We start from the raw sequence: 27,660 nt of genomic DNA, 5'->3' as shown, positions 1-27,660 counted from the left end.
GCACAACGTAAACCCAACTTTAGCCCAACTTTTCTCTACTTGTGGAGGAGAGAGAGAGCCTTAAACTAGAGAGAGAGAAATTTGGTCTAAAAGTTCGGACAAAGTTGGGTTTAAGTTATGGCTATATCACACCTCTTCAATTTCTATTACAGTGTTGATACTTGACTTATGGATAAATACTAATTTAATATCTCTGTCACCATTCCGTTAGCCAAATTAATTGACTGCAATGGGGTGGCCGAACCACCCCCAAAGGTTTTAGGAGTGGTTCGGCCATCCTAGACGGGTTGCAGGGGTGACTAAAACCATTCCCATTGCAGTCAGTTAGTTTGGACAACAGAATGGCAAGGGAGGTACTAAATTGATATTTACATATAAATCATGTACCATCAATAATATGAATTGAAACCTAGATATGAAAAAATAAAAAAAGTGAAAACTTATGAACTAAAATGATAATTAACCTTTAATAATATTTACTCAAAAAAATATGACCAAAGATGAGATCGATAATTATAAAGTTTAATCACCCCCACTCAGGAGAACAACGCCGTCAAAGTCGGTGCAAGTGGAATTAAATGTGAGTGGGGTCGCTCACCGAACCCAAGCGGCTCACATGAAGAAGAAAGAAATGGGGCTATTTAATAAGAGAAAGAGAAAATAGATTCAACAGTACTGAATAGTGACCCCATGCTCTGTCAATTTTGCAGAGTTAAATTCTTTTTAAAATACAAGTTATTTTTGAAAATTACATGTAACTAGGCCAATGCATATCGAGAAGTGATCTTTTTACAATTTTTTTTTTTTGGTAAATCTCTGCAGATACCCTTCTGCATGAGTATATGTATACGCTCAACTAATCGCCTTTTTTGTTGTAGTCTTCATTGAGTGCCAGAATTAAAGTGAAGCCGCGCTTTTTCTGCAAAATTAGGTGAGAGTTGCTCCTGTGAGAGAGAGAGAGAGAGAGACAGAAAGACAGACAGGGAGACAGAGACATTTGGCAAAGAGGAAAAAGATTGGTTTGTGGGTGTTTATGTTTACGTTATTGTTTGGCTTAATTCAATTTACAATTTACAAATGTCTTTTTCTTTTTCTTTTTTGTTGAAATTTTTAGTTGTGGTGGTGGTGGTGGTGTTAGCTCAATGCCTCCAACGACAATATTTATGGCAGTGGTCTCGCAAGCTGGTTGAGAAGGTCCACGGGAAAGAGATAACGAAATTCAACAGCCTGGGCTTGCCTTGCCATTTATTGCACTCCCTTTCATTGCTCCCTTATAAAAACTTTTCTTTTAGCTTCTTTTCCCTCACTCACACAATATTTCTCCTTTCTCTTCTTTTTTCCTCCTTCTTCACTTGCTTTCTTGGGTCGTTTCTCTGCTCTGTTTGGACGTGAGAATTTTCAAACACCCAAGCCCAGATTTATCGTTTTCAGTATAAATCCCATCTGGGTTTTGTTCCTATAGTCTATTTTGATCTGGGTTTTGTCTTTGACGTTCATCTTTCACGTTTTCAGCTTGCAAATCTTTTTGGTTTTTGTAGCTCCGGTGGAATAAATCCGCCGATCACATGGAAATAGCAACGGCATTGATGATCTTATCCGCCGTCGCGGCGTACTTGTCATGGTTCAGACTAATCTCGCGGTCACTGAAGGGGCCACGTGTCTGGCCTCTATTTGGAAGCCTGCCCGGGCTCATCGAGCACTCAAATCGCTTGCATGACTGGATCACGGACAACCTTCGCGCTTGCGAAGGCACGTACCAGACTTGCACGTGTGCATTCCCATTCCTGGCGAAGAAGCAGGGGCTCGTGACTGTCACATGCGACCCTAAGAACGTGGAGCGTATTTTGAAGGCCCGGTTCGATAATTACCCCAAGGGGCCTAATTGGCAGGCTGTGTTCCATGATTTGCTTGGTGATGGGATCTTCAATTCTGATGGTGACACGTGGCTGTTCCAGCGAAAGACGGCTGCACTGGAATTCACCACCCGAACGCTGCGCCAAGCCATGGCTCGGTGGGTGAGCACGGCCATCAAGCTTAGGTTTTGCCCTATTCTCAAGATGGCTCAGCTGGAAGCCAAGCCTGTTGATCTTCAAGACCTCCTGCTTCGGCTCACTTTTGATAATATTTGCGGCTTGGCTTTCGGCAAGGACCCGCAAACCCTCTCTCCAGGGTTACCAGAGAATGGCTTCGCCTTGGCTTTCGACCGAGCCACCGAAGCCACGCTTCAACGCTTCATTTTGCCGGAGGTTGCATGGAAGTTAAGGAAATGGCTCCGGCTGGGAATGGAAGTCAGCATGAGCCAAAGCCTCCAACACATCAACCAATACCTAACCAACATTATTGACACACGTAAGCACGAGCTAATGAGTCAGGAGCCAGGTGGTGGTGGGACCCCGCATGACGACCTACTTTCGAGGTTCATGAAGAAAAGGGGGTCCTACTCGGACCAATTCCTTCAATACGTGGTGCTCAATTTCATCCTAGCTGGACGTGACACGTCATCTGTCGCACTGAGTTGGTTCTTTTGGTTGGTAAGTCAAAACTTCAGAGTGGAAGAGAAAATCCTCATCGAGATCTGCACTGTCCTAACGGAAACACGAGGCAGCGACACGTCCATGTGGGTGGAGGACCCGCTAGATTTCGAGGAAGTTGACCGATTGATATACCTTAAGGCAGCATTGTCCGAGACCCTAAGGTTGTACCCATCAGTGCCTCAGGACTCGAAGCACGTTATTGCTGATGACATTTTGCCTAGTGGGACATTTGTGCCGGGAGGCTCATCAATCACATATTCAATATATGCAATGGGGCGGATGGAGTCAATATGGGGTGAAGATTGCCTAGAATTCAAGCCTGAGAGATGGTTATCCCTAGATGGCAAGAGAATGGACGCACAAGATTCCTATAGATTTGTAGCGTTCAATGCAGGTCCAAGAATTTGCTTGGGGAAAGACTTGGCCTACTTGCAAATGAAGTCGATTGCGGCGGCGCTGCTGCTGCGGCACCGGCTGACAGTGGCAACGGGGCACCGCGTGGAGCAAAAGATGTCATTGACATTGTTCATGAAGTATGGGCTCAAGGTTGATGTGCACCCAAGAGACTTGAACCCTATATTGGAGAAGATTAGCATTGATAAAAATGCTTTCACTAACGGTAACTATAATGGGGTTGATTAGTTTTGGGTGGATCCATAAGAGTAGTATACTTTTTTAGCTGTGATTCATGACAGATGCCTTCAATCACTGATAAAATTCAGTGGTGGTGCATGGGCAGGGTAGTCATGAGGGTGTCTTTCATGGTAAATAATGTGTAATTGGCATCTTTCAAGTTTGCTTTGCAAGTTGTTATATGTATAATTTACTATATAAGTATATATTTCTCAGGTTTAAAAAGGAATAAATATTTAAGCAGAGGGATGGGAGCTGCTACCAATGATCACCTTTGACTCTTTTTGCATTTTTCTTTTCTTTTTCTTTTTTTTTGTCTTTTTATTATTATTATTATTATTATGATGCATTTATTATTATTATTTATATATATAAAAAATTTAAATTTTTAAGAAACAATAAATTTAATATTTTTTTTCTTTGTCGTGGTCCCTGATTGATATATATATTTGTGAACATGTGTCCATGTGCGCATTTATTTTTTCTATTCAATTCAAAATGGAAAGGGAAAATGAGAAATGAAAGATTATAATAAATAAAATACAAAAAATAGGTCGGCAACCCAATAAAAGCCCCAAGACCAAAAGACAGTGCAATAAAATACAATTATTAAAAATTAGTTAAATAAATGACCACGATTTGGCCACAAGGGGCGGTTTAAGGAGGCAATCTAGAAGCGGAAGTACCTCCTACACAACACCTAGTTTAGCAATTGAAGAGAATTCAAAGAGAGGTGCATGACCAGCATAGACCCTAGCAAAGGGCCACTTCCCCTCTTGAAGTAGGTATATGCTGTGTCTTTCATTATAGGGCTTCTTGATAAAGTATATTCCTCTTTTGATGTGAAGCCGATAGTTGTATCAACTTTCTGCGCAAAACCCTAAAGTATTTAATACTTTTAGACAAGAATATGAATGACTTGCACGAATTATGCAAACTCTAGTTGTCACATCAATTATTAAACATGTATAATAACACCCTAATTTTTGTTGCGTGTACGAACACAACCAACGAAAAATGCTACAACGTCTACCATTGTCATTGTGAGGTCTTTTGATCGAGTGGCATTTGTTTTTTTATTTTTTAAACAAAAAATTAAATCAAAAGCTTTCGTGAAAAAAGATATATGCATTTTTTTGAGAACGAGAGACAAAAGGGATGCGGGAGTCAGAATAACTAGTTTTTTTGGTTTAATTTTTGGGTTAAATACTTAATACCTCCATGGGGTTTGATAACTTTTTTTTTAAAAAAAAAAAATTTTTTTTTAGGGTTTGGTTTTTATCACAAGAGGTCCCTGTAGTTTTGATAAATGATCAAGTTAGTCCCTTCGTCAGTTGACCGTTAATTGACCTAACGGAATTCCACGTGGACTAATCATATATTGACACATGACACCTACTCAATTTTTTTTTTTTAAATAAAAAAAAGGAAAAATAAATTGAGTAGGTCACCCCCATCCGGCCACCCTCATTTGGCCGGATGGGGGTGGCTGAAACCATGCCCACTGGGTGCTGGGGGTGGCCGAGCCACCCTGTTGGTGCCCAAGGGGGTGGCCGAGCCACCCCCATCCGACCAGATGGGGGTGGCTCCCAATTTTTTTTCCTTTTCTTTTTTTTTTTTAAAAAAAAAAATTAAGTAGGTGCCACGTGTCAATATTTGATTGGTCCACGTGGAATTCAGTTAGGTCAACTAACGGAGGGACTAACTTAATCATTTATTAAAATCACAGGGACCTCCTGTGATAAAAACTAAACCCAGGAGGAAAAAAAATAATGTTATCAAACCCCAAGGGGTATTAAGTATTTAACCCTTAATTTTTTTTTTTAAAAAAAACAAATGCCAGCTCAGCCAGGACCCCAAAAGAACAACGGTAGAAGTTGTAGCATTTTTTCAAACCAAAAACCTTTTAAAAAATAATTGAAAAAAAGTAGAGATTATAAGTAAATAATGGTAGCAAAATTTAATGCAGTTTGGCTGTGTTGGGCAAAATTTAATGTCAAAGGAAGTGGGCTAGCATCGGTATAATGGTATGTAAATGTGGATAAGCTTGTGAAATTTATGATGAGGGATTAAATATTAATAAAGTAGGACCTCTGACACGTCATGAGTTTGGTCCCATGTTATGGTCCACTAATATACCCTAATTATATGAAAATAAAGTGGCAATAATTAAGAAACTTGGGAGAGAAGGAATTGAACTTGCGAGAGAAGGAATTGGAGCATTCACATTGGGTAGCTTGAAAAAATACCAAAAATATATTCTTACTCGGTCAGTCATTTTGGCTAAAGATTTGATTAGCTGATTCTCTTTCTTCTTTGAGAATAATAAAAATAAATAAATAAATAATATTTTAAATAAAATAGCGAATGTGAAACGGTAAAATGTTGATTTGGATGTATGTATTTTGAAAAAAATCAGTAGCTAAAATATACATTTTTAGCTAAACATTTGCTGAGTTAGATGTGAATACTTAGAGCACTCATTTTGGGCTAGTCAAAATAACTATTTTGGCAAGTTGCATAGCAAAAAATACTATAAAAAAAATGCTCCACATCCGTCTCAACAAAATGGTTAAATATTTTTTGGGTTGTTGTAGTGCTACAATTTATATTAATAAAAAATTAAAAATGAATCTTTCTTTTCTTTGATAAAAGGTAAAGTAGATAACGAAATATTATTTTAAATGAAAAAGTGAAAGTTGATGGCTAAAATATCGAGCCTGATTGAAAAAATTGATAATTTTAGCTAAATATTTGTTGAACTGGATGTGAGTACACTCTTTAATGCTGTAAAAAAAACTATAGAAAACAGTTCATATTTAACGTCACTCTCTCTTATTTTTTATGGAAAACTTAAAATTAAATCTAGACCATTGAAAAATATACAGGACATCTCTCATGCATTTTGTTTACCGCAATATTATATATGTTGATTGAATATATCTTATGGATAGCTTGTTATTGATGTTGGTTATCAATTGACAGATAACTAATTAGGAAAAGTCCATATTTCCATTAATTGTTCTAATGACTTATGATTTTACTTTTGATTAACTTGATCAGTCACTTTCTCATCCTAATTATTACATGCAAGTAAGGTATCAAGTGCTTGAACAATGTTTTATGTCCCCCTCCATGGGTAACCGGTGGGGTTGTCACCATTTATCTTAAGTTATTGTGACGTTTGGCAACATGAGATTAACATAATATCAATATCAATATTAATTTTGGTTTCGTCATTTCCAATTTTAGTTCGAATTGATCGAACATGTGTCTTAATTTCAACGAGTACAATTTAGGTGTGTATCTTGCGTGGACACAAATTTTCTCTTAATCAGTTTGGAAGAAATTTCTTTCAACCCGCTCTAATAAATTGTAAGTGTCTTTTAACATGTTTGAATTCTTAAAAAATTAATGTTTGAATTTCTAAGTTAATATAAGAGTACATTCGTATATATGCATCTTATATGTTAGAAAACGCTTAACACGCTTATTGACTGGAGTAGATTATAAGAAATTTCTTCCGAATCCATTTTGGGTAAAGTTTACAAGTATGCAAATAATATACAATTTTCCATTTCGTGTGCAGAAGAGGCTACTACTTTATTTCGTTTAGGATAAGCACTCCATGTGTGGGTTTGTAATTTGAGCAAAAAATATTAATAATGAGTTATAACTTACAAGTACGAAAAGTTTTCTTTTATTCTTTATTTATTTATTTATTTTATTTTTTTGTCAACATGCCTAATTGATAGAGGAACTCGAAGACTATAGATTGGTTCATGCACATTCTAAGAGTATTTAAAGTAGAACTTTAGCTTCTATTTTTTTTATACACACTCTAATATATTTTATATTATACTCTTTATTTATTTTTTAAATATTATTTTGTGCGGAAAAGAGTGTGAAAAAAAGGAGGCTAGAGTAAAAGAAATAAAGTGAGAGAAAAAATAATAAACAAAGTTTATAGTGTGAATAATGAATAAGTTAATAAGCCTATTTACTGTTTACATTGTATGAAACAAAGTGAAATAGTCTATTCAGCTGGAGTCGAAAAGGCACTCATAATAGTCAAATTTGACAATTACTAGGGATTTAGCTATGCAGATGCTCTAAGAACCCAAGTAGGATTTTGCTTCAAGTACAACATCACTAACATGTGAATAAAACACAATTTTATGAGTTTTTTATTTTATTTTATTTATTTATTTATTTTTATTTTATAAATGAATAAATTTGAATTAGTTTATTATTGAATCAATCATAAAACAGAAATCAATTAAATCAAGAATGTCGTTACAAGGCTCGGCTACAAACTACGTACTAGGATCTTCATAAAGCATTCTCAATGAAATAGCCAAATGTTACTTTTATATAAAATAGCTCTTCAAATGTTTAAAAAATCTCATACATTGAATTAGCTAAAAGAAAATGTAAAATAGATATTTAATTGGAAGAGCTAAAAAATAAAAAGCTAAATGAAGCAGCACTTTTCAAGGGAGCTATTTTATTTTTCATTGTTTCTCACATGTTTTCTCTTTTTCTCAAATATTTTCCTACTTTTTCTCTGCATGTTCTTTTTTTTTCCAAAATTTTTCCCATTTTTCCTTTCACATGTTATCTTTTTTTCAAAACTTAGAGCATTCCCAATAGAGGAGCCATAATTTTATGTAAAATAGCTTCTCAAAACTCACTTTTATATAGTTTAGCTAAGAGTTTGTTTGTGATTGCGTTTGAGAAATAGAGCTTTTAAGTCAAAAAGAACTTTTGGGCAAAAGCTTCATTTTTAAGCTTTTGTCAGAAGTGCTTTTTTTTTTGTGTGGCTATTTTTAGGCTTTTTAGACCCTTAAAAGCGCATTTAATTTTTTTACCAAATGAATACATTTTTCTTCAAACGGGCTTTTTTGAGTGTTTTTTTTTTTTTTTTTGAAGAGAATAGAGATTTCTCATTAATGAATCAATCAGATGGAGTAGAGACCTCCGACATCACAGCATCACAAATACACTCTGGCGGCACTAGTTGCCATGAATTATTCACACAATTCTTCACTGCAAAATGCGCTAGGAGATGAGCCACGTTGTTCCCCTCCCTTCGAACAAAAGAGACCTGCCGTTGATGAAGGTGTTGTAGCTTCACCTTTATGTCTGCAATTACATGCCCCATCCAACTATAATCTGCTTGCTCTGAGGTTACTGAGTCAATGACAGCTTTAGCATCTCCTTCAAAGTGGACGTGATCCAGACCCAGCTCGCGGCAGAATTGCACAGCCAAAAGAAAAGCCTGCGCCTCAGCTGCTGCCGGGACCAAACTCCCCTTCTGGACCTCACACCTTGCTGCCACCATGCTGCCCTGTGAATCTCTGATCACCACGCCCAGCCCCATCCAGCCCGACTTCCTGTCCAAAGCAGCATCCCAATTAGCTTTTACCCATCCCTACAAAGGAGCAGACCATCGTACTCCAGCCGGTTCCCCACTGAGAGGCATACTCTGTTCTCCCCGATCCTGGGCCAAATTAAATTCCTGAATAGCCAACTCAGTTTTTTCCATGAGAAATTTAGGGTATGAGAATAAACCCCCATGAACCAACTCATTTCTTCGCAGCCAAATTCTACGTGCCAGACCCACAAATTGGCACAGCACCTCCTGAGAACAACTCTCAAACAGGGACGTTACCACCTGTAGAAATTCTGGCCCCGCAAAATAGCTCTTTTGAAAAATTTTGTGCCCCCATAGCCCACACGTCCATAGCCGACGCACATTGCCACAAAATATGGAAACTCGTCTCAACTTCAAGACCACAAACTGGGCATAGAGGGTCTGAAATTATCTTTCTCTTGTTAAAAGCACTTTTAGGCTCCTCAAACGTAATCCCAAACAGGCCCTAAGCCATTTTTAAATGTCTCTACATCCGATTAGCTATATTTCTATCTATTCTATTAAAATATTTTTAAAAGTAAGAAAAATTTTGGAAAAAAGAGAACATGTGAGAGGAAAAATAGGAAAAGTTTTGGGAAAAAGAGAACATGCATAGAAAAAGTATGAAAAGATTTGGGAAAAAGAGAAAATAAGTGAGAAACAATGAAAAATAAAATAGTTCCCTTGAAAAGTGCTGCTACATTTAGTTTTTTTTTTTAACTCTTCCAATCAAATATCTATTTTACATTTTCTTTTAGCTAATCCAATGTAGAGGTTTTTTTTCAACATTTGAATAGCATTTTAGATAAAAGTAACATTTGGCTCTTCCATTGGAAATGCTCTTAGTCCTTTATATTTATAAGGGTAAAATTGTAAATTAAGATCTTCTCCAATTCAAATAATATTCAGTAATATTGGATGAGTATTTGTTTCACATCAAAAAGTGAAAAGACAAAACTACCCCTCTAATATAATTAAGTGGATATTTATCAAATTCAAATGAACTAGAGAAAATCATGTTCCTAAAATTGCAAGTTCAAATATTTTTAGACAATTTTGTCATTCTTTTTTTTCTTTTTTTTTTTTTTTTTTTTTTTTAATATTGTCATTCTAATATAAATAACTATACTCTCTAGTTCATTTTTAACTGAATCCTTTTGGACAAACTACATGCTCCCTCTCATCCCATCCAATTGGGTTGACGTCGCTATCGGTTTTTTTTTTTTAAGCTGATCCATGGGCTTCACATTCTCAGCCCACGGAAGCCCAGTAGTCATTACTCCAAAAACAAAAAGAACTCCAAAACCCGCGCGCTTGTACGGTTACCATCGCTAGGGTTTTTCGGGAAGAAGGAAAGAACTCTTCACTCTCCGAAAACTGTAAGTTTTCCCGCCAAATTCTCTCTTCAAATCCTTCGATTCTTCTGCACCGGCATTTTGATTCTTCGAAAAATGTAGAAATGACATTTCTGTTCAACTGATTTGTGATTTGGCTTTAGAGTTCAAAATCTTGAACATTTTTGTTGGAATGTAGTGTATATTTCATTCAAATGAAAGAATTTCTTGTTTTTTTCTCAGGTATTTTGATCACACTCTGCTTGCAAAGAAAGAGGCCTGGTAATCGTATGAGAGAATGGTGGAAGCAGACGGAGTTGAAAACCTTGAATTTGAGTGGGGTAGAAAGGAAGGAGTTGGTGGGGAAAAGAAGAAAGCTGTCAAGTTTTATCAATCTTTTACTTGTAATTATGAACTTTATGATTGCGTTTATTTGAAGGCAGAACAAGCTGAACCCTATATTGGTAAACTCATAGAAATTAGGGAGGAGCTTGACAAGACAAAGGCAGTGAAGGTTCTATGGTTTTTACGTTCTTCGGAGATTCTAGAATATATTGCGATCGAAGACACAGCCGAAAATGAGTTATTTTTGGCTTCTTGGGATGGTGAATGCCTTTCAACTGTTGTTCCTTTGGTAATTGAATTCTGGAAATATCTTAACATTTTTCCCTCTTTTTCCTGTATATCCACTATTTATTGCCTTTAGCACTTCAATGTCATAACGATTTTTTATTTTTTATTTTTTATTTTTATTTGGGAAGTTTTTGGGGAAGGTGTATTTATAGTTTGACATGTTTATATATCAATTGAAATTATTTTTTTTCCCCTCTTTTTCCTTCCTGTATATCCACTATCCATTGCCTTTAGCACTTCTATGACATAGCTGCTTCTAGTGTTATTTTAGAAATGGTTGGTTTCTATATTATTATTATTATTATTTATTATTTATTTTTTTTGTAAATTGGGGAAGGTGTATTTATAGTTTGACATGTTTATATATTAATTGAAATTCTTCTTTTTACCGAATGCAGTATAATTCAACTGAAACACGTATTTATAAATTGACATTTGGTATGTCAATGTATAGAAGCTAATGACATGAAAACAAGATATAGTTGGTGGCTTGGAGTTGCTTGGAATGTTTCAGTTGAAGTGAATCAGTTTTTACTAATTGTTTATACGATAAATCAGGACACAATTACTGGAATATGCAATGTTGTTTGCACGTCAAAGGACAGTAGAAATCCACAACCTTCAGATGAAGAACTTCGAGCAGCTGACTTTATATTTTACCGTGCCATTGACATTCGGCGCTGTGAAATCCTGGATAAAATAGGGGAAAAAGTAGCTGGGATTGAAGGTATAACTTTTTCTTTCTTACTTTGTTTGTTATTTTATTTTATTTTATTTTTTTATTTTAATTACTTGACAGTCCCTGTAGTTTCCAATTAGTTGCTTCTTGTTCAATGGTTGAACCAACCTCTTATTTGTTCATTGGTTTGTATTTTTGCAGTTAAATTTATGTTTAACAGATTGGATCTTCGGAAGCCCAGTATTGTTCTGAATCTTGATTCAGACAAGAAAGGAGTTGGTGGAAATGCTGTAGCAAGTAATGAAACAGAGGTTCCTTCCAAGAAAAACCTATCTACAGAGCACACAACCCTAACGTCAAAAGGAATTTCTATTGATTCTCTAGGTAAAGAACATGCTGATTCAAATGCTGCATTGGTTAAACAGAAATCTTCACTTAGAGAGAAGCCTGCTTCCACTGTAGGTGTAAAAATTGCTGAAATGGCTCAAAGTAACTATAAAATGGAGAATATCTGCAGTTACCAGGCCAAATCAAGGTCTAAAGTTAGAGAAAATACAGACTCCAAAGCTTCTCTTGATAAACAGAAATCTTCACTTAGAGAGCACCCTTCTTCTAGCGTAGGTGTAGAGTCAGAAATTTCTAAAACTAACAATCGGCTGGACAATATTCCCAGTGACAACACTGCATCAAGGTCTGAAGATGATTCTATCAAGTGCGAGGGTAAAGTTGGTAATATTCTTGTGAGACAGGGCAAAGTTGGTAAGGTTGTTGTCGGATTTGAGCAGAAAGTAAAATCTGCTAAGGATTGTGGTGAACTCCAGTATAGGGCGTCTAAGAAGGCAAAATTTGATAGTTCTGTTAAAGTATTTTATGATAAGAATGAGTTGGATGGTAATGATCTAAAGGCTTTAGCAACTATAACTGCTTCTGAAGATAAACTTAGACTAAAGTCTGCGAAGGATTCTCAAGGGGCTGAGAAGGGCCCTTCTAAGAAGCTGCCTGATGGGAAGACAAAACTTTCTGGTGGGAAGTGGCATAAAGCATCTCCAAGACAGTCTTCAGACGTGGACAAAAAAATGGAAGTTACCCGAAGACCAAATGTGGTAAGTTGTATCACTTTCTCAAATAAATTATTTTCTTTGATAGGATCATAGGTTGGATAGATTCTAGTTTCCTACTGGATGTTTTGATTTATAAGGTATTTATAAATAAGGTTATATCACTTGAATCATCTTCATCATATATAAAAATATTTTAGTGTGCTTTCCTGTTCAGCAAATCCATGGGACTTGCTCATGGATAAAAATTGTTGAGATAAAATAATTATAGGATCACCAATGAAGCAGAAAAATAGCAGAATAGTAAAATAACAACCAGTCACACAAGACACTAAGATTTAAATGGTTCGGCTTAACAAGCCTACATCCACTGGCGGAGATGATCCAAGAGAAATTCATTAACAAAAGGTGAAATACAAAGAGTAATACAAACAAAACCACTCAAACCCAAAAGCCCCAATACACCCAAGCTCACAAATACACCAAAGAGAAATTAATCTCTTAATTCTCTAAGAGTTGCTGCCTCTCTCTCTATTTCTCTACACCACACGGAGGTGCTGCCCTGCTGCTTCTCACATAAGAGCTGCTGCCCTCTCACCTCACTTTTCTTACACACAATGAAGCTGCAGCACCCTCACTTAATGGCCGAATGAGAGCTTCAATATATACTGCTAAAAGTCGGCCAAGGTGCTTCACAATTAAAGAAAAACTGCTGTGTGGTTCAAGTGCTTCACGGTGAAGCAAACAAAATGCTTCTCTGTTAAGTAAGCTAAAGAGACAAAACATGGAAGTAAAAAAAAAACCATGAAGCTGCAACCAAAGAGTAAAAGGGGTGGGGCCCACCATAATACTTGTGAAATGCAAGTCATTATCCAACAATCTCTAGCTTGACTTGAATTTCATCAAGTCCTAAACACAAATCTCCTCATGACATCTCCTCCAACACGCCGAAGGGCAATCACAAGCTACAAACAACAATCAAATCCAAGCAACTCTTGAACTTGAGAACCGAAACTGGCTTAGTCAACATATCCACTGGATTTTCCTCATAAACAATTTCCTTCAATGCGATATCTCCTCGTGTCACAACTAGATCACCAGCATCATCTGAATCGACATACCCAATGACACTAGAACCAATACCACTGTTTATGTCAAAGACTGAACCAACATCCGTAGCACCCCGTAAATAACAGAGTATCCATTTCACTACTGGCCAATGAACCTTGCCAAGACTAACAACACTGACTGCCTGTGAAACATCTGGACGAGTGCACACCATAACACACATGATGCTCCCAAATGCACTAGAGTAAGGTACATGTGAGACATGAAAAGCTCTTCCTCCTCACTTTGTTGTGCTAACATTGCTGATAGTCTAAAATTATCTGAAAGACACATCAGCTGAATTTGTCACCGTATTGCCCTGAAGAAAGTAGAGGCCATCAATCTTGTTACCTTCCATCACAACCAATGAGCCTTTCTTAACCCGAATGACTCCACCTTCACCAGAATACTCGTATCCAAGGGAGTCTAAAATGCCCAAAGAAATAAGATTTTTCTTCAAATCTGGTATGTGTCGAACATTCTTCAAAGTTCTTATGATTCCATCATGCATCCTTATTCTGACTGCACCAATACCAATAATCTTGCAGGCGACGCCATTTCCCATCAAGACTGAACCACCATTGACTAACTCATAATTAATAAATCAATCCTGTTTAGGGGACATATGAGAAGTACATGCAGTATCAAGGATCCACTTGTTGTTAAGACAATCATCTGAATCGGTAATTGCAAGGACAAATTCTGAATTGTCAGAATTTCCTTCGACAACACCAGTCACATAAGAGGAATTTAGCTTATCACCTTCCTTATTTTTCAACTTCGGACACTCGGATTTATAATGCCAATACATTTTACAATAGTAACACTTAACTCTGTTCTTCGAATTGAACTGTGATTGGGCTCCTTTATCTGAGTCTTTCTCATTCGATCGACCTCTAAAATTAGAGAAAAACGACCCCTAACAAATAAACCCGCTACTTGATTCTCACTACCTTTACCATTTAATCTTGTTCTTAACCCCATAAAGTTCAAAGCAGATTTAACATCAACTAAGGAGATGGTATATTTACCGTACAACATTGAATTAACAAAATTATCAAACAAATCCGGCAGTGAACACAACAAAATCAGGGCTTGATCCTCATCATCTATTTAATATCAATATTTTTCAAATCCAAAATAATTCTATTAAAGTCATCAAGATGATCACAAAGAGGTATACCTTCCTGCATCCTGAGGGTATACCGTTGCTTCAAAAATAAACGGTTAGCGAGAGACTTCTTCATGTACAAGCTTTCTAACTTTTTCTAAAGTCCAGCAGCAGTTTCTTCATCAGTAACTTCTCTAAAAACTCCATCTGAAAGAGACAACAAAATTGCATTGTGGGCTTTTTTTTCAAGTTCCTTCCTTTCCTCCGTTGATGATGTTGATAGCACCCCTCCATCCAAAATCTTTTCCAAGCCTTGTTGTCACAACAAAGCCCGCATCTTGATACGCTAAAGACTGAAACTATTTTGACCATCAAATTTCTCTACTTCATATTTTACAGTAGCCATCCCGCAAAATAAATACTCAAGCTCTTGATACCAGTTTGTTGAGATAAAATAATTATAGGATCACCAATGAAGCAGAAAAATAGCAGAATAGTAAAATAACAACTAGTGACACAAGACAACAAGATTTAAGTGGTTCGGCTTAACAAGCCTACATCTACTGGCGGAGATGATCTAGGAGAAATTCACTAACAGAATGTGAAGTACAAAGAGTAGTACAAACAAAACTACTCAAACCCAAAAGCCCCGATACACCCAAGCTCAAACACACAAAAGAGAATTAAATTACAAAAGAGAAATTAATCTCTTAATTCTCTAAGAGCTGCTGCCTCTCTTTCTCTCTATTTCTCTACACCACACGGAGGTGCTGTCCTGCTACTTCTCACAAAAGAGCTGCTGCCCCCTCACCTCACTTTTCTCACACACAACGAAGCTGCAGCACCTCACTTAATGGCCGAATGAGAGCTTCAGTATATACTGCAAAAAGTCGGACAAGGTGCTTCACAATTAAAGAAAAGAATTCTTCCTCTTGAAGAAAGCTGCTTTGTGGTTCAAGTGCTTCATGGTGAAGCAAACAAAATACTTCTCTGCTAAGTAAGCTAAAGAGACAAAACGTGGAAGAAAAAAAAAAAAACCACAAAGCTGCAACCAAAGAATAAAAGGGGTGGGGCCCACTATAAGACATGTGAAATACAAGTCATTATCCAACAAAAATATTTTAGTTGCAATGATGTTTGGATGCTTCAGACAATATTATTTATGCCATTATTGCTTGTCAAGGGATGTGCTTATGGTTGCCCTTTAGTGCCTGCTTTGTTGTTCTTTACATGAAAGTTCTATTCAAGATGAGATCCAGTTCTTACAATTCTCGTTTCCTACATGTTGACAGGATAGAAGCACATGGTTTAGGGGACTTGTAAGTTATTCTTTTTCCCTCCAATTGCATATTCTTAAATTTCATTTACATAATAGTTTTGGTCATGAATCTCAATAAATTTCAGATTTGTTTTAGACATGTTGGTTTCATTGCCATAATTCTGTATCTTTGCCTACATTACTTATCAAAAAAAAAATTCTGTATCCCTCTCTCTTTGACAAGGAGCATAGAAACAGGATTTAGTAAGCATTAGAATCTGAAGTACTGACATGGATGACATTAGTTGAATCTAGAGTGAGACAGTTTAGACTAATCTATGAATTGTCTAATATATCGCCAGCCCTGGGAAGACAGAATGAAAACTGCTTATGAGCAAGGAACACTAGTTCTGCTTCAAAATTTGAATCCGGCTTATACTTCAACCGAAGTTGAGGTACTACTCATTCTGAAGCTTTGGTTTTTTACAGGTTATATCTTCTTGCTGGGCTTAATTATGATTTTGTGCTTGGTATTGTAATTACTGTAGAAAAAATAAAAAAAACATGCAAGTTTTTTTGCAAGAGACATCTTTCTTCTTTTAATCTCGGTCATATGCTTAAAATAAGTTGTGTTTTTTTAATTGTTCCATCTTTTTGGTTAAGATTGCCACTTCATACACTGTTGTTGTTTTTCATTTTTTTATTCTTTTTTCTTTTTCCTCCAATTTGAGAATGTTTTATCCTATTTCAATAGTGCATTAAATTATTTACCAGGATATTGTTTGGCATCACTTCAAGGAAAGTTGCAAAGCAAAGATGATTCAGCGGACTTCAATTTCTAGCCCGCACTGTGGTATGAAGAAAGATAACTGCTGTGTTTGTTAATGATTTTGAAAACAACTTTTTTTTTTTTTTTTTGAAGAAGTTTTTTATATGGCAAAAAGTTGAGAATTGTTTTCGATGGGGTCCACATTTGGAAAGTGTTTTCTATGCGATCCACGGAAGAAAGTTGTTTGGCAAACTTTTTGAAAGGTGCTTTGTGTTTTCAAAGAAACAAACATTGAAAATGTTTATTTTGAGAAAAACAAATGCTTATTTTTTCAAGTGTGGTGGGTGACTTCTTTTTATTTTATTTTATTTGTTTTTATTTTTATAAATAATTCAATCCCTTTAGAAAGCATAGAGGGGGGCAACTATAGGACATAAGAAGTATACAAGATAGGACCCTATTAGGGAGACAAAGAAGAACAAAAGTTCAAAGATTCTGAAAAATTAGAAAAATGCAGACTATTGTATACCGCTATCCTTGTATAAAGGGTTTTGAACATCACGTTCTTTAGCTCTACCGCCGAAATCTCGTGATCTTCAAAGCTCATTGTGTTCTTCTCCTTCCAAATGCACACATTAAGCAAAAAGGTGCCATCCTCCTTACTTCTAAAATGTTACGGGTCCCCAACTTACTTGTCCAACATGCCAACAACTCAATTACCCTACTAGGTATGACCATTCTACACTAAAAAGATATAAAATGAAAGCCATAATTCTTTAGCCACTTCATAGCGAAGAAGAATATGATTTATGAATTCTTCACTCTTGCACATACAATACCATTCGACCATTATGCACATGCAAAGTCAAGATCTTCCCAAGTGTTGCCATCCATGCAAAGAACGCCATTCTCGAAGGAACTTTAATTCTCCAAGTACTCTTCCAAAGAAATGGGGAACCAACCGGAATGGACAACGCATGATAAAAGGACCTTACTTCAAACTTTTGCCTTTTGGAGGGGATCTGACATATTTTATTCTCATCGTGTTGTCTCAATTGATAGAATACAAAAGAGCAAAGAAAGAAGTGACCAAGTCCACCTCCCAGTCCTGCACTAGGCCAGTATAAGATAGGTTCCATTGAAGATTTCCATTAATGAACTATGTATGATCTGCCCTCCCACGCCTCATAATGCGCAATACTAAACAATTTCAGAAAAAGTTTCCTTAAGGGGTTGGTCTCCACATTACAAATCATGCCAAAACCTGATCTTGGACCCATCTCCCACCTCATATCTAACAAAACTCAAAAAAAAAAAAAAAAAGAAAAAATCTCCACATGGTGGTTGACTTCTTATGAAAAAATAAAAAAATAAAATTAGAGAGGCGTCTGTGTGGTGTGGCTCTCTATTCTGTTGGTCTAACCTGATGGGGTGGTCAGATAGCCACATTTGTCTTGTTGCGGTGACCACGCAACAACCTCTGACCAAGACAGAGGTGGCTGCACATCCACTTTTATCTGGTTGGGGTGGCTGCGGCCACTCCTATCTAGTTGAGGTTGTTAAAATATATATAAAATATAAAATACTAAAATATAAAAAAGAAAGAAAAGAGAGCGGAAGCGGAGAGAGACGTATGAGTTACATCTTGTATATTCACTATATCAATCAATATTACATAACTCTCTATTTATAGAGAGACAATGAGTAGTGACCAAGAAACCCAAATTAAACCCTAAAATACATAAGGAAAGAAATAAACCCTACATTACAAATTAAATAACGGAAATATAAAATATTATAACAAAGGAAATAATATATTCTAACATCCCCCCTCAAACTCAAGGTGTAAGCTTGAGTTTGGAAAAGAGAATAAATTGAAGGCATCTGAAGTCGATGGTTGGATCAAGACAATGCCGGCGAGAAAGGCTGAAAGTGACGGCCGGAGAAATACCGGAGAATAGAGACAAGCTGCTAAAAGAATCCGGTTAAGGCCAAGCCGCAACTGACAATGACGGTCGAAGAACGAAAACTAGTCATTAAATCCCTTGAAGGGCCAAACCACATTGTGCTAGGGTTCGCCAATAACAAAGACGAGAAAGGCTGAAAGTGACGGCCACAGAAATACCGGAGAACGTAGACAAGCCACTAAAAGAATCCGGTGAAGGGCCAAGCCGCAACTGACAATGAGGCCGGAGAACGAAAACTAGCCGTTAAAATTCCCGTGAAGGGCCAAAACCGCATTGTGCCAAGATTCGCTAATGAATAAAGCCGTGGATCGCAACAGAATTAAGAGATCATCAGAAGAGAATGCTAGAAAACGCCATAGAAACATCATAAGACTTTTATTGAAAGCCACAGAAACAGAAACGTGACTCTGATACCATGTTAAAATATATATAAAATATAAAATACTAAAATATAAAAGAGAAAGAAAAGAGAGCGGAAGCGGAGAGAGACGTATGGGTTATATCTTGTATATTCACTATATCAATCAATATTACATAACTCTCTATTTATAGAGAGACAATGAGTAGTGACCAAGAAACCCAAATTAAACCCTAAAATACATAAGGAAAGAAATAAACCCTACATTACAAATTAAATAACGGAAATATAAAATATTATAACAAAGGAAATAATATATTCTAACAGAGGTGGCCGCATGGCCACCCGTTTCCTTCGTTGAGGGTGGCCATGTGGCCACCTTTCTAATTTTGTTTTTTATTAATTTTTTTTTCAAAGTAATAAGTCAACCTCTACCTCTAAAATAAATACTGAGCTAATCTGTTTTCTCAAAATATTTCTATAAGAAAGTGCTTAAAGTTTTCTAAAAAGTGTTTTGTGTTTTGAGAAGTGAGTTGTTTGTTAAATGTTTTCAGAAAAGTGTGTTTTTGAAAACAGAAAACATTTATTGAAAAGTTTAACAAACATAGCCATTACAATTACCTTACTATTATTGTCAAGTAACTGAGCTTGTTTCTTTCTTTTTTTTCCCTCTTTGGAACAATGAAATGAGGATGTCTTGAAAATTCATCAGAAAATGATGTGTTTTGTTTGTAAATCGAAGCACAAATGAAATGACATTGTCAGTACTGTCTAAAACTCAATTATGATATGGTAGTTTGTCGGTGTTGTAGGTCAAGCTTTCGTTATATTCAAAACAAGGGTAGCGGCAGAGATGGTTGTTAGAAAGTTAGACAAGGGCTGCCTATTACTATCAAGTGGGAGGTACTTATGCAAGTCCAATTAATCATCAGTGCCTTATATCAACTAGTTGGTGTCATCAACAGGACTCCTGCTTTGCCATTTTCCATTGTCAAAAGTTTTTCTTGTAAAGCATGATGTATAAATTCTCTTGTACTTGTACTCATTCTTTTTTTAAAAAAAAAAGAAAAAAATTTCTTCAATGTCCTTCTCCTTTGATGAGAACCTAATGAATACTTCAGAAGCCCTAGGACTAACTTTACGTGCCACTACTTGGGGAAACTTACCATCTCCTATCTGACCAGTGTCTATCTTCAAGGATAGCATTGGGCTTGAAACTCCGAGTAGAGATAATAATATCCTGGGGAAGGAGGAGGTAGTTCTTTTGGTGCTACTCCCCTTCTGGTGGCAGTTCCTCTGGTCTTGTTGCTGGTAACCTCTTAGCATCTTGTGACAAATGTACTACTTGGCCAGTTAGCCTCTATCATTGTGGCATGGCTGCTTTCTATGTTTCGGCATCTGTAGGCTGTCTTGTTGCTGACCAACCTGGATATGATATTAGCTCATCTTCTAATATTTGGTTTACCTGTGTAATATGGTGAAAATTCTATATGTGGGTTGCGTTGCTGCTGACTGACCTGGATATGATAATTAGCTCACCCACCTAGTATTTGGTACTTGTGTAATATGCTGAAAATTCTAGCATTGGGATAGGCCCTCCAAAATATGTTGGAATTTGAACCTTTTTGCTCCTTGAGCTGACTTAGAGCTTTTAGCTTATAGTTAGTACTTCCTTCAGCTTAGCTAAGTTATATAAGAAATGGAGAAAAAAAAAACTGAAAAATAAAGAAATTCAAGGTTGTCTCCTTTTCTGCGGGATCTATCTTAATTAGCTCTTCCTTATAACTTCAGGTCTTCTAGAATCTTTACTTAGGGATGTGCACAGACCCTGTCAGTGTTGGAAACAGCTCTTCTAGTTCCGTCTTTGCCGGAGTGAGAAGAGTTAGAAATCCTTTGATGTTGGTGATTTCCAGTCCACCTCTGCCTCTGAAATATCAGTCAGTTAGAATGGTCGGAAATGGTTTTCAAAGCCAAAGAACATATCTTTGTCTTCAAAGATGAAGAACAACGAAGACAAACAGGTCTTTGACTGCCCGACTCTTCGTCTTCGAAGAGGAAGATAAACGACGACGAAAGGTTGAACAAGTCTTCGATTCTTCATCTTTGAAGACGAACAAATCTCCATCTTCTCTGGTGGTGATAATACAAATGAAGAAGAATGGCGACAACAAGGAGGAACAACAACGATAATTAGGAGAAAATGTTTGTGCTTTATGAGAGATTGAGAAAGGAGATTTGAGACTGAGATTCTGAAAAGGAAGATTCGAGACTGAGGTGAGAGAGAAGAAAACAGCATAACAGAGATAGTGTTGGGGAAAGAGGGTATATATAGATTATTTTCAAAACGATTTCGTTTTTGTTTTAGGAAAGATCTTATCATATTAATCAAAACGACATCGTTTTTATAATTATAATTATTTCTTTTTAAAAATAGAGTCGTCGAGAAAAGTCAGAAATCTAATAGACTTTCCGATGTTGACTCCAATTTTTATCGAAAATATGAACTTAAATCCGACCTTGCCTCTACCTCCCGTTGGAAGTTGACCCACCCGTGTCGGAATCGGGTCAGCTTTCGGAATGCCGAAAATTTGCACAGCCCTATCTTTATTCATGATTCCTTTCCGTTGTGCTCATATTTCTGCTTGTTTTATCTCACTAGCTTGTTTTCTGTGAACTATGTCTTTTTTTTCCCTGGGCTTGTGAAATTAATTTCTTGGTCTCAGAATATGGGGTTCAATAAAATTATTACTGGTTTTGGTTTTTCTAATGAAAATAAACTGGTTTGTGTAGAATTTGAGGGTCGTTTTTGCATCATTGAAGGACATGTTAGCTCTAGATAGCCATCTGTATTTTTGCAAAATGGATGAAACCTTGTTTGTTTAATGGACTGTGGCCTGTATGCACTACACATTTTTTTTTTTTTTTGTCACGGGCCGTTAGTGACGTGTCAAGGCTATGGACACGTTACTAACGGTTAGTAACGTGTCTGACGGGTTAAAAAATCGGTCGTAACTACTGGGGATTTAGTAACGTGTCAAACACGTTACCTAATGGTAACTTGTCAATTTTGACATGTTACTACAATTTTGCTTTTTGGAAAAAAAGGAAATATCACTGGCCTTCCAAGATAACGTAGTTCAAGTTTAGATGGCATTAGGCTATTCCAGTCTTAGCCAAGTATCTTGAATTATTAAATTACTATTATACAAATAGGAGGCAAGCCTTCCTGAGTCTAGCTCTATTAAGACTCTCAATACTGTCAACATTTACTTTGAAACGTATTTTTGCATCCGAAACTAGCTCTTTATGCATAGAGGACACCTACTCATTGATTTCCTTCCCCATTCCCTTCTCAATAATTTGCAGGCCTCTTGTTGGAAGTATTGAAACGCCTTGCTTCCCAGAAAAGAAAGCTACTTTTTTCGGCCATTTTGTTATTGATAAACTTAGACGTCATATGACTCGAGAAATGGTGTACATTTTTACTCTCTCTCTCTCACACACACACATATCCACAGATATTAAAAACTTTGACTCTGAGGTTGAATTTCCATTGCCCCTTATTTGTGTGTTTGTGGTGGTTTTATTGCTCAGAGAGAAGCTCTATCTACTTCACATTGTTCTCAGCCTAACACAATTGAATATGAGATGGCCATGGAATGGTGCTTGCTGCAAGAAATATCAGAAATCTCATGGGAAAAGTTGTATAAGGTCTGATAAAATAATTCTCCAATTTTAGTAATGTATTGGAAATTTTCTTTTGGCAGTATATACTATTTCCTTTGTCGTTCTTTAACTGGTTATGTTCTATTTCTTTCCTTAGCAACAATGGGAGGAGTTTAGGAAACTTAAGTCCAACTTCAAGTCCAAATGACCGCTAGTGGCTTTGTGCATGTCCTCTTCCTGGTAAACACTTCCAACACAAAAAGATCTTTCTTCCAATCATCTTATAAATTTCTGTAATTTTTCCTTACTTGAATTTATCGGCTCTTGTTGTTCTGTACAGTACCTCCGTTTTTGTTTATGCATTCTGAATCTTCTCTTCCTGACTCAGGAATCCTGAGGCATCCCAAACAATGGGCTTTTTTTGTTCATGCCTTCATGGTTACGAGAAGTCATCAAATCAGAGAGGGTTCCTACCGTCTGACTAGTATTAGTATATATCGGTAATTATTTCCATCCTTTTTCCTTCTTTCAAATTTTGATCTCTTTTGATTTTCTTATTCGTTTTTAGATAGTTACCTCCATAGAGAAGTTGGTGGCTTGCCTGCCATTAGTATTTAGTCCTTTTGTATTGGCAAACACATTTATTTGTGTCTGCATACATGGTTTCCCCATTGCTGTTCTGGGGGGCTTCTGAAAATTGAATGGGCTTTGTATGTAAGATTACTGGCCTCAATACATTCATTTGGTCATTATCAGCTTTTCGAGGACATGGTTCCACTTACATGAAAGTACCCAAAAAATTATCATAGTTTAGCCTTTTGGTGCATCTCAGAGCCTGTTAGGGCCTTTATATCGGGGAAGAACTTTTTGGAAAAAATCTCATTTTCAAGCTCTTTCAAAAAGTGTATTTTTGCCTTTTTTTTTTTTTTTTTAAGAAAAAAGTCTAAAAGGATTATCGTGTTTTTGTTTTTTACCAGACGGACCCATTTTTGCTTTGTACAGTTTATTTATTTTTAAATGTATTAAAAGTATTTTTTTAAGCTCATTAATACAATTTCGAACAGACACTTAACATGGTGATAGTTGTTAAAACTTCAACCCGCTTTTTTTCTTTTGGCAGGAAGAATTTGAGTAAATATAAATGAAGCAGATTCCCTGTTTATCAGGATTCAGGCAAATTTTGAGCGTATGTTAATATTGGTTGTGGATCGTTCTTGCTGTTGCGAATTGGAGATATCCTTTTCCACTTAATGTGCATCATGGACACTGTAGAATTATCGTATCTTGTCAATTATGGAAATATGTTCAGCAATCAGATTTACTTCATTAGGTTCTTTCTTTTTGGGCAAGTGAAATTTCATTAATAAAAGAAAGGAAAATACAGAAGGAAAAGGTGGGGGCACCCTAACAAAGATCATAATACAAACATTACACTCCAAAATAAAGCTTAACAACATTTGGGAATATGCCCAATAAATGGTCTGCCCAATAGTTTTTATTTTTTATTTTTTATTTTTTTCACAATCCAAGAAATGGGTAATCGAAAACGGTGGTATTTAAAGCAGTCTTGTGGATGGGATGTTTGGAGAAATGTCTGTTACAACCGCAAGAGAGCTTGAAAGCCATAGTGAGAAGGATAGCACCGATAATGGCTAGATTTGGAGTTGATGTAGTGAAGCATCATTGTGATGTTCAGTGAGGAGGTGTCTCACGGAGGATGCTTGGTGGACAAAGCAATTGAATTATTGTTTGGATCTATGTCTATTGGCAAAAGACTGGGATCCTCTATAGTCCATTTGGACTGGAGAGGAGTCGGTCCTCTTTACAATAGAGGCAAAATTGTCCCAAAATATTTTTTTGGACAATTTTATCCCATGTTAACAAGGATTGGATCCTCTCTGGTCCAAATTTATATTCAAAAGGGGGGCATCAGTTAAGGAGATCCATCTAGAGGTGGAAGGGAGCCAAAATTTTGCATCAATAACCAAAAAAGAGTATCAACATATATAGCCCACGCGTGCTACGGTGGCACATGCATGGATGGTCAAGTCCCAGGCAGGTCCGGTTGGGTCTCAGGTGAGCCCCGGTCAAGTCCCAGCGAGGTCTTGAGCGGGGCTTGGCACGGTCCGTAAATTTGAGAATGAGATGTTCAAACTTGAAAAATTAAAGAACTAATAATTGTGAAAAAAAATAAGCTAATATAAAATTGTAAATTTAGTAAATATGTTATATTGCCATGTAATAATGAATGTGTAGTTCTCATATATATATATATATTAATTACTATTAATTGTTATGCTTCTTAAAATAAATTTAGAAGGAAAATTTGATTTTGCCTTCTCAATGAGAGTGCATATGCATTCCGAAGAGTAAAGAACAAATCCAGAATCTACTTACACTTTGACATATATAAATAGCGTGCAATTATGACTTGACATTCAAATATTCAAGATGATAAGGCAGAAAATTAATCTCTATCTCTTCAGTTGTAACTTTTATTTCTTTTGTAATCTTATCTCTTGCATGTTGACCATATTTACGTGTAATTAAGTCTATATTTACTTCAAATATTCACAGGATTGATACATTGTCTATTTTCCTTTTATAGATTTTCTCTTTTATGGCATCAGAGCCTACTGACAGTTGTAACTTATTCTTTTCTAATCTAATCTCTTGTTGTTAACTATATTTACATGTAAGTCTATATATATATATATAGAAGTGTATATGTACTTCAATATATACATATACTCGCGGGATATATAGATACATTGTCTATTTCCCTTTCATATATTTTCTCTTTTATATCAAACCATGGCACGTAGAGTGATCCCATTTTTTATTTTGTTATCTGCGTCTTTCTGCAGCTGCACTCGATTGAAAGGTATTAATAGTGTGGAAGACGTTGAAATAGATAGACAACTCAAGATTCTGAACAAGCCCTACACCAAAAGCATTCAGGTACGTAATTAGCTTCACTAATTAACTTTTTCCTTTTTCTCTAAGCGTATATATATATGCTTTTATGTCAAAACCAAAACAAACAGCTTAATTGTTTTTTCAGACCAAAGAAGGTGATGTCTTTGACTGCATTGATATCTATAAACAGCCGGCCTTTGATCATCCTTTGCTTAAAAATCATAGTATTCAGGTAAAACCACCTCATAACCATTTCATGAGTTTTATATTAATTTCCTCTTGTAATTAAACATATATCCACCATTTGCAGATGAAACCTAGTGGTTTCCCAAAGGAAGTAGTGGCGAATCCAACTTCAGCTGCAGGCAGGCCTTTTGCACAAGGGTTGAGTGAAGGCTGCCCATTGGGCACCGTTCCCATCAAGAGGGTTCGAAAGGAAGACCTTTTGATATGGTCTAAAGAAAACTCTCCTCATCCAACTGCTGCTAGCTCTAGTGAATTTCATGTTAGTCATTTTTTCTATTCAACAACTTTTTAATATTTCTTATTATTAAAGTTTTTCCAGGAAAATATATAATTCATATCATTCATTTGATAACTAACATTGCTTTCATGATCTTTTCTCCCTTTAATTCCTTTGATAGTATGCAACAAGAATATTAGCAAGCAATGGAGTCACACGGTATTTTGGAGCCGCTGCAGTGGTCAGTATACAAAATCCACAAGTTTTGAATAATCAATACAGTCAAGCCTTTGTACAGATCCGAAGTGGCCCTGGTGCTCAACTTAACACCATTAGATTTGGATGGATGGTAATTCTAACATTATGTACTAATGAGTATTTCAGAGCAATTAATATTTTCATTATTCTATCTTTCTAATGTTGATTTCCGCCTTGGTCATATATGTTTTCAGGTAAATCCAAAATTATTTGGTGATAGTCTTACACGAACCTTTGCCACATTGGATGTAAGTAAAAAGCCTGCAGGAAGTTTGTTTATCTTCAGCAATTCTTAATATCAAACCATCACTTTAATTAATTTATTCCTCTCATCATTGTATATCATATGTATTCTTTCAGGCAGGAGAAAATGGTTGTTTCAATAACCTCTGCTCAGGTTTTGTTCAAGTTAGCACAACATTTCCTCTTGGTTATGTTCTCAAGAATATTTCCATCTATGGAGGAGAACAATTTGTAGTTCGATTCATCATATTCAAGGTATTATTTTTTGTGATAAAAAAAAAAAAAAAAAAAAAAGGACATTTGATTACCTGCAGCCAATAATCGTCAAGAAAGTTGAAAAAAACGCTGATAAAAAATTTTGGGTGTTTGTTTTATTGGCGTATCAAAACGACGTACATAAGTGCTTTTCCTTTCATTCGAATATTCACTATCTATTTCGGTTAAATATTTTACGTGTATTTAAACTTTTTCTATGGTGATCATAGGATGCCAAATCAGGAAATTGGTGGCTTGCACATGATGACGAAGAGCAAACTGTTGGGTATTGGCCAAATTCCTTATTTACTAGTCTATCAGTATCAGGTGGTGAGATAACATGGGGAGGAGGAGTTTACAGTGCTGACAGCAATGAAGCTAATCCTCCCATGGGAAATGGCCATTTTGCAAACGAAGATTATAAGAAGGCTGCTTACTTTAAATTCCTTCGAACTATTGATGACTCCAATAACTTGGTATTTACCGACGATAGTTTACTCCAATATTTCACAGATAGCCCAAAATGTTACACCGTAGGTGCACTCGAAGAAGAAGAACATGCTTTCCAATTTGGTGGTCCTGGTGGAAATTGTGCAGTGTAATTTATTTCAGATTTTGAAATCTATGTAAGCTTTTTTCAGGTCTAAACAAAAATAATCCAATTATTCAATATAGAAAATGCTTATAATGGAATAAAGTGGTTCAAGGCTTATTTATCTCTTCGTGTCTTAAAAGTGTTTATGTTCTTTTTCTACACAACAATCATATATTAAACAAATTTCTGTCTTCTTTTGCTTTTAAAAGCTAGAAAAAAGGCACTTGCAAAAAAGTCTAAATATCTGAGCAAATCTCATAAAACATTCAAATGAAAAACAACTCGACCAAAAATTTGACAAACAAATAGAGAATAAACATTATTCGCGTGGTATGAAATTCTTTTTGACAACTTTTAATCTTCTGCTTGTGAGTTGATTTAATTTTCAAGAGAAAGAGAGTGTT

General features: G+C 36.1%; 2 protein-coding genes across 2 annotated transcripts; both read left to right on the top strand.

The window, feature by feature from the left end:
* The first annotated feature begins 1,039 nt into the window (after positions 1 to 1,039).
* Positions 1,040 to 23,848, top strand: LOC132173450 (uncharacterized). Its single transcript, XM_059584952.1, has 12 exons — positions 1,040 to 3,123; positions 11,137 to 11,277; positions 11,431 to 12,332; positions 15,798 to 15,824; positions 16,126 to 16,218; positions 16,538 to 16,616; positions 19,670 to 19,760; positions 22,224 to 22,331; positions 22,452 to 22,568; positions 22,681 to 22,763; positions 22,912 to 23,023; positions 23,644 to 23,848. Exons 1-10 carry the CDS (start codon positions 1,566 to 1,568, stop codon positions 22,736 to 22,738), a joined length of 3,174 nt encoding a protein of 1,057 aa, XP_059440935.1. The 5' UTR covers positions 1,040 to 1,565; the 3' UTR covers positions 22,739 to 22,763; positions 22,912 to 23,023; positions 23,644 to 23,848.
* Positions 23,849 to 24,803: 955 nt separating this feature from the next.
* On the top strand, positions 24,804 to 27,381 carry LOC132173449 (protein neprosin-like). The gene is made up of 7 exons (XM_059584951.1): positions 24,804 to 25,484; positions 25,588 to 25,674; positions 25,753 to 25,947; positions 26,087 to 26,254; positions 26,358 to 26,411; positions 26,524 to 26,661; positions 26,892 to 27,381. Exons 1-7 carry the CDS (start codon positions 25,338 to 25,340, stop codon positions 27,261 to 27,263), a joined length of 1,161 nt encoding a protein of 386 aa, XP_059440934.1. The 5' UTR covers positions 24,804 to 25,337; the 3' UTR covers positions 27,264 to 27,381.
* Positions 27,382 to 27,660: the final 279 nt, after the last annotated feature.

This window comes from Corylus avellana, chromosome ca3 (assembly GCF_901000735.1).
Source record: "Corylus avellana chromosome ca3, CavTom2PMs-1.0".
Lineage (NCBI taxonomy): Eukaryota > Viridiplantae > Streptophyta > Magnoliopsida > Fagales > Betulaceae > Corylus > Corylus avellana.
Note: the sequence above shows the minus strand (reverse complement) of the source record. Positions and strands in the feature narration are given on the sequence as shown.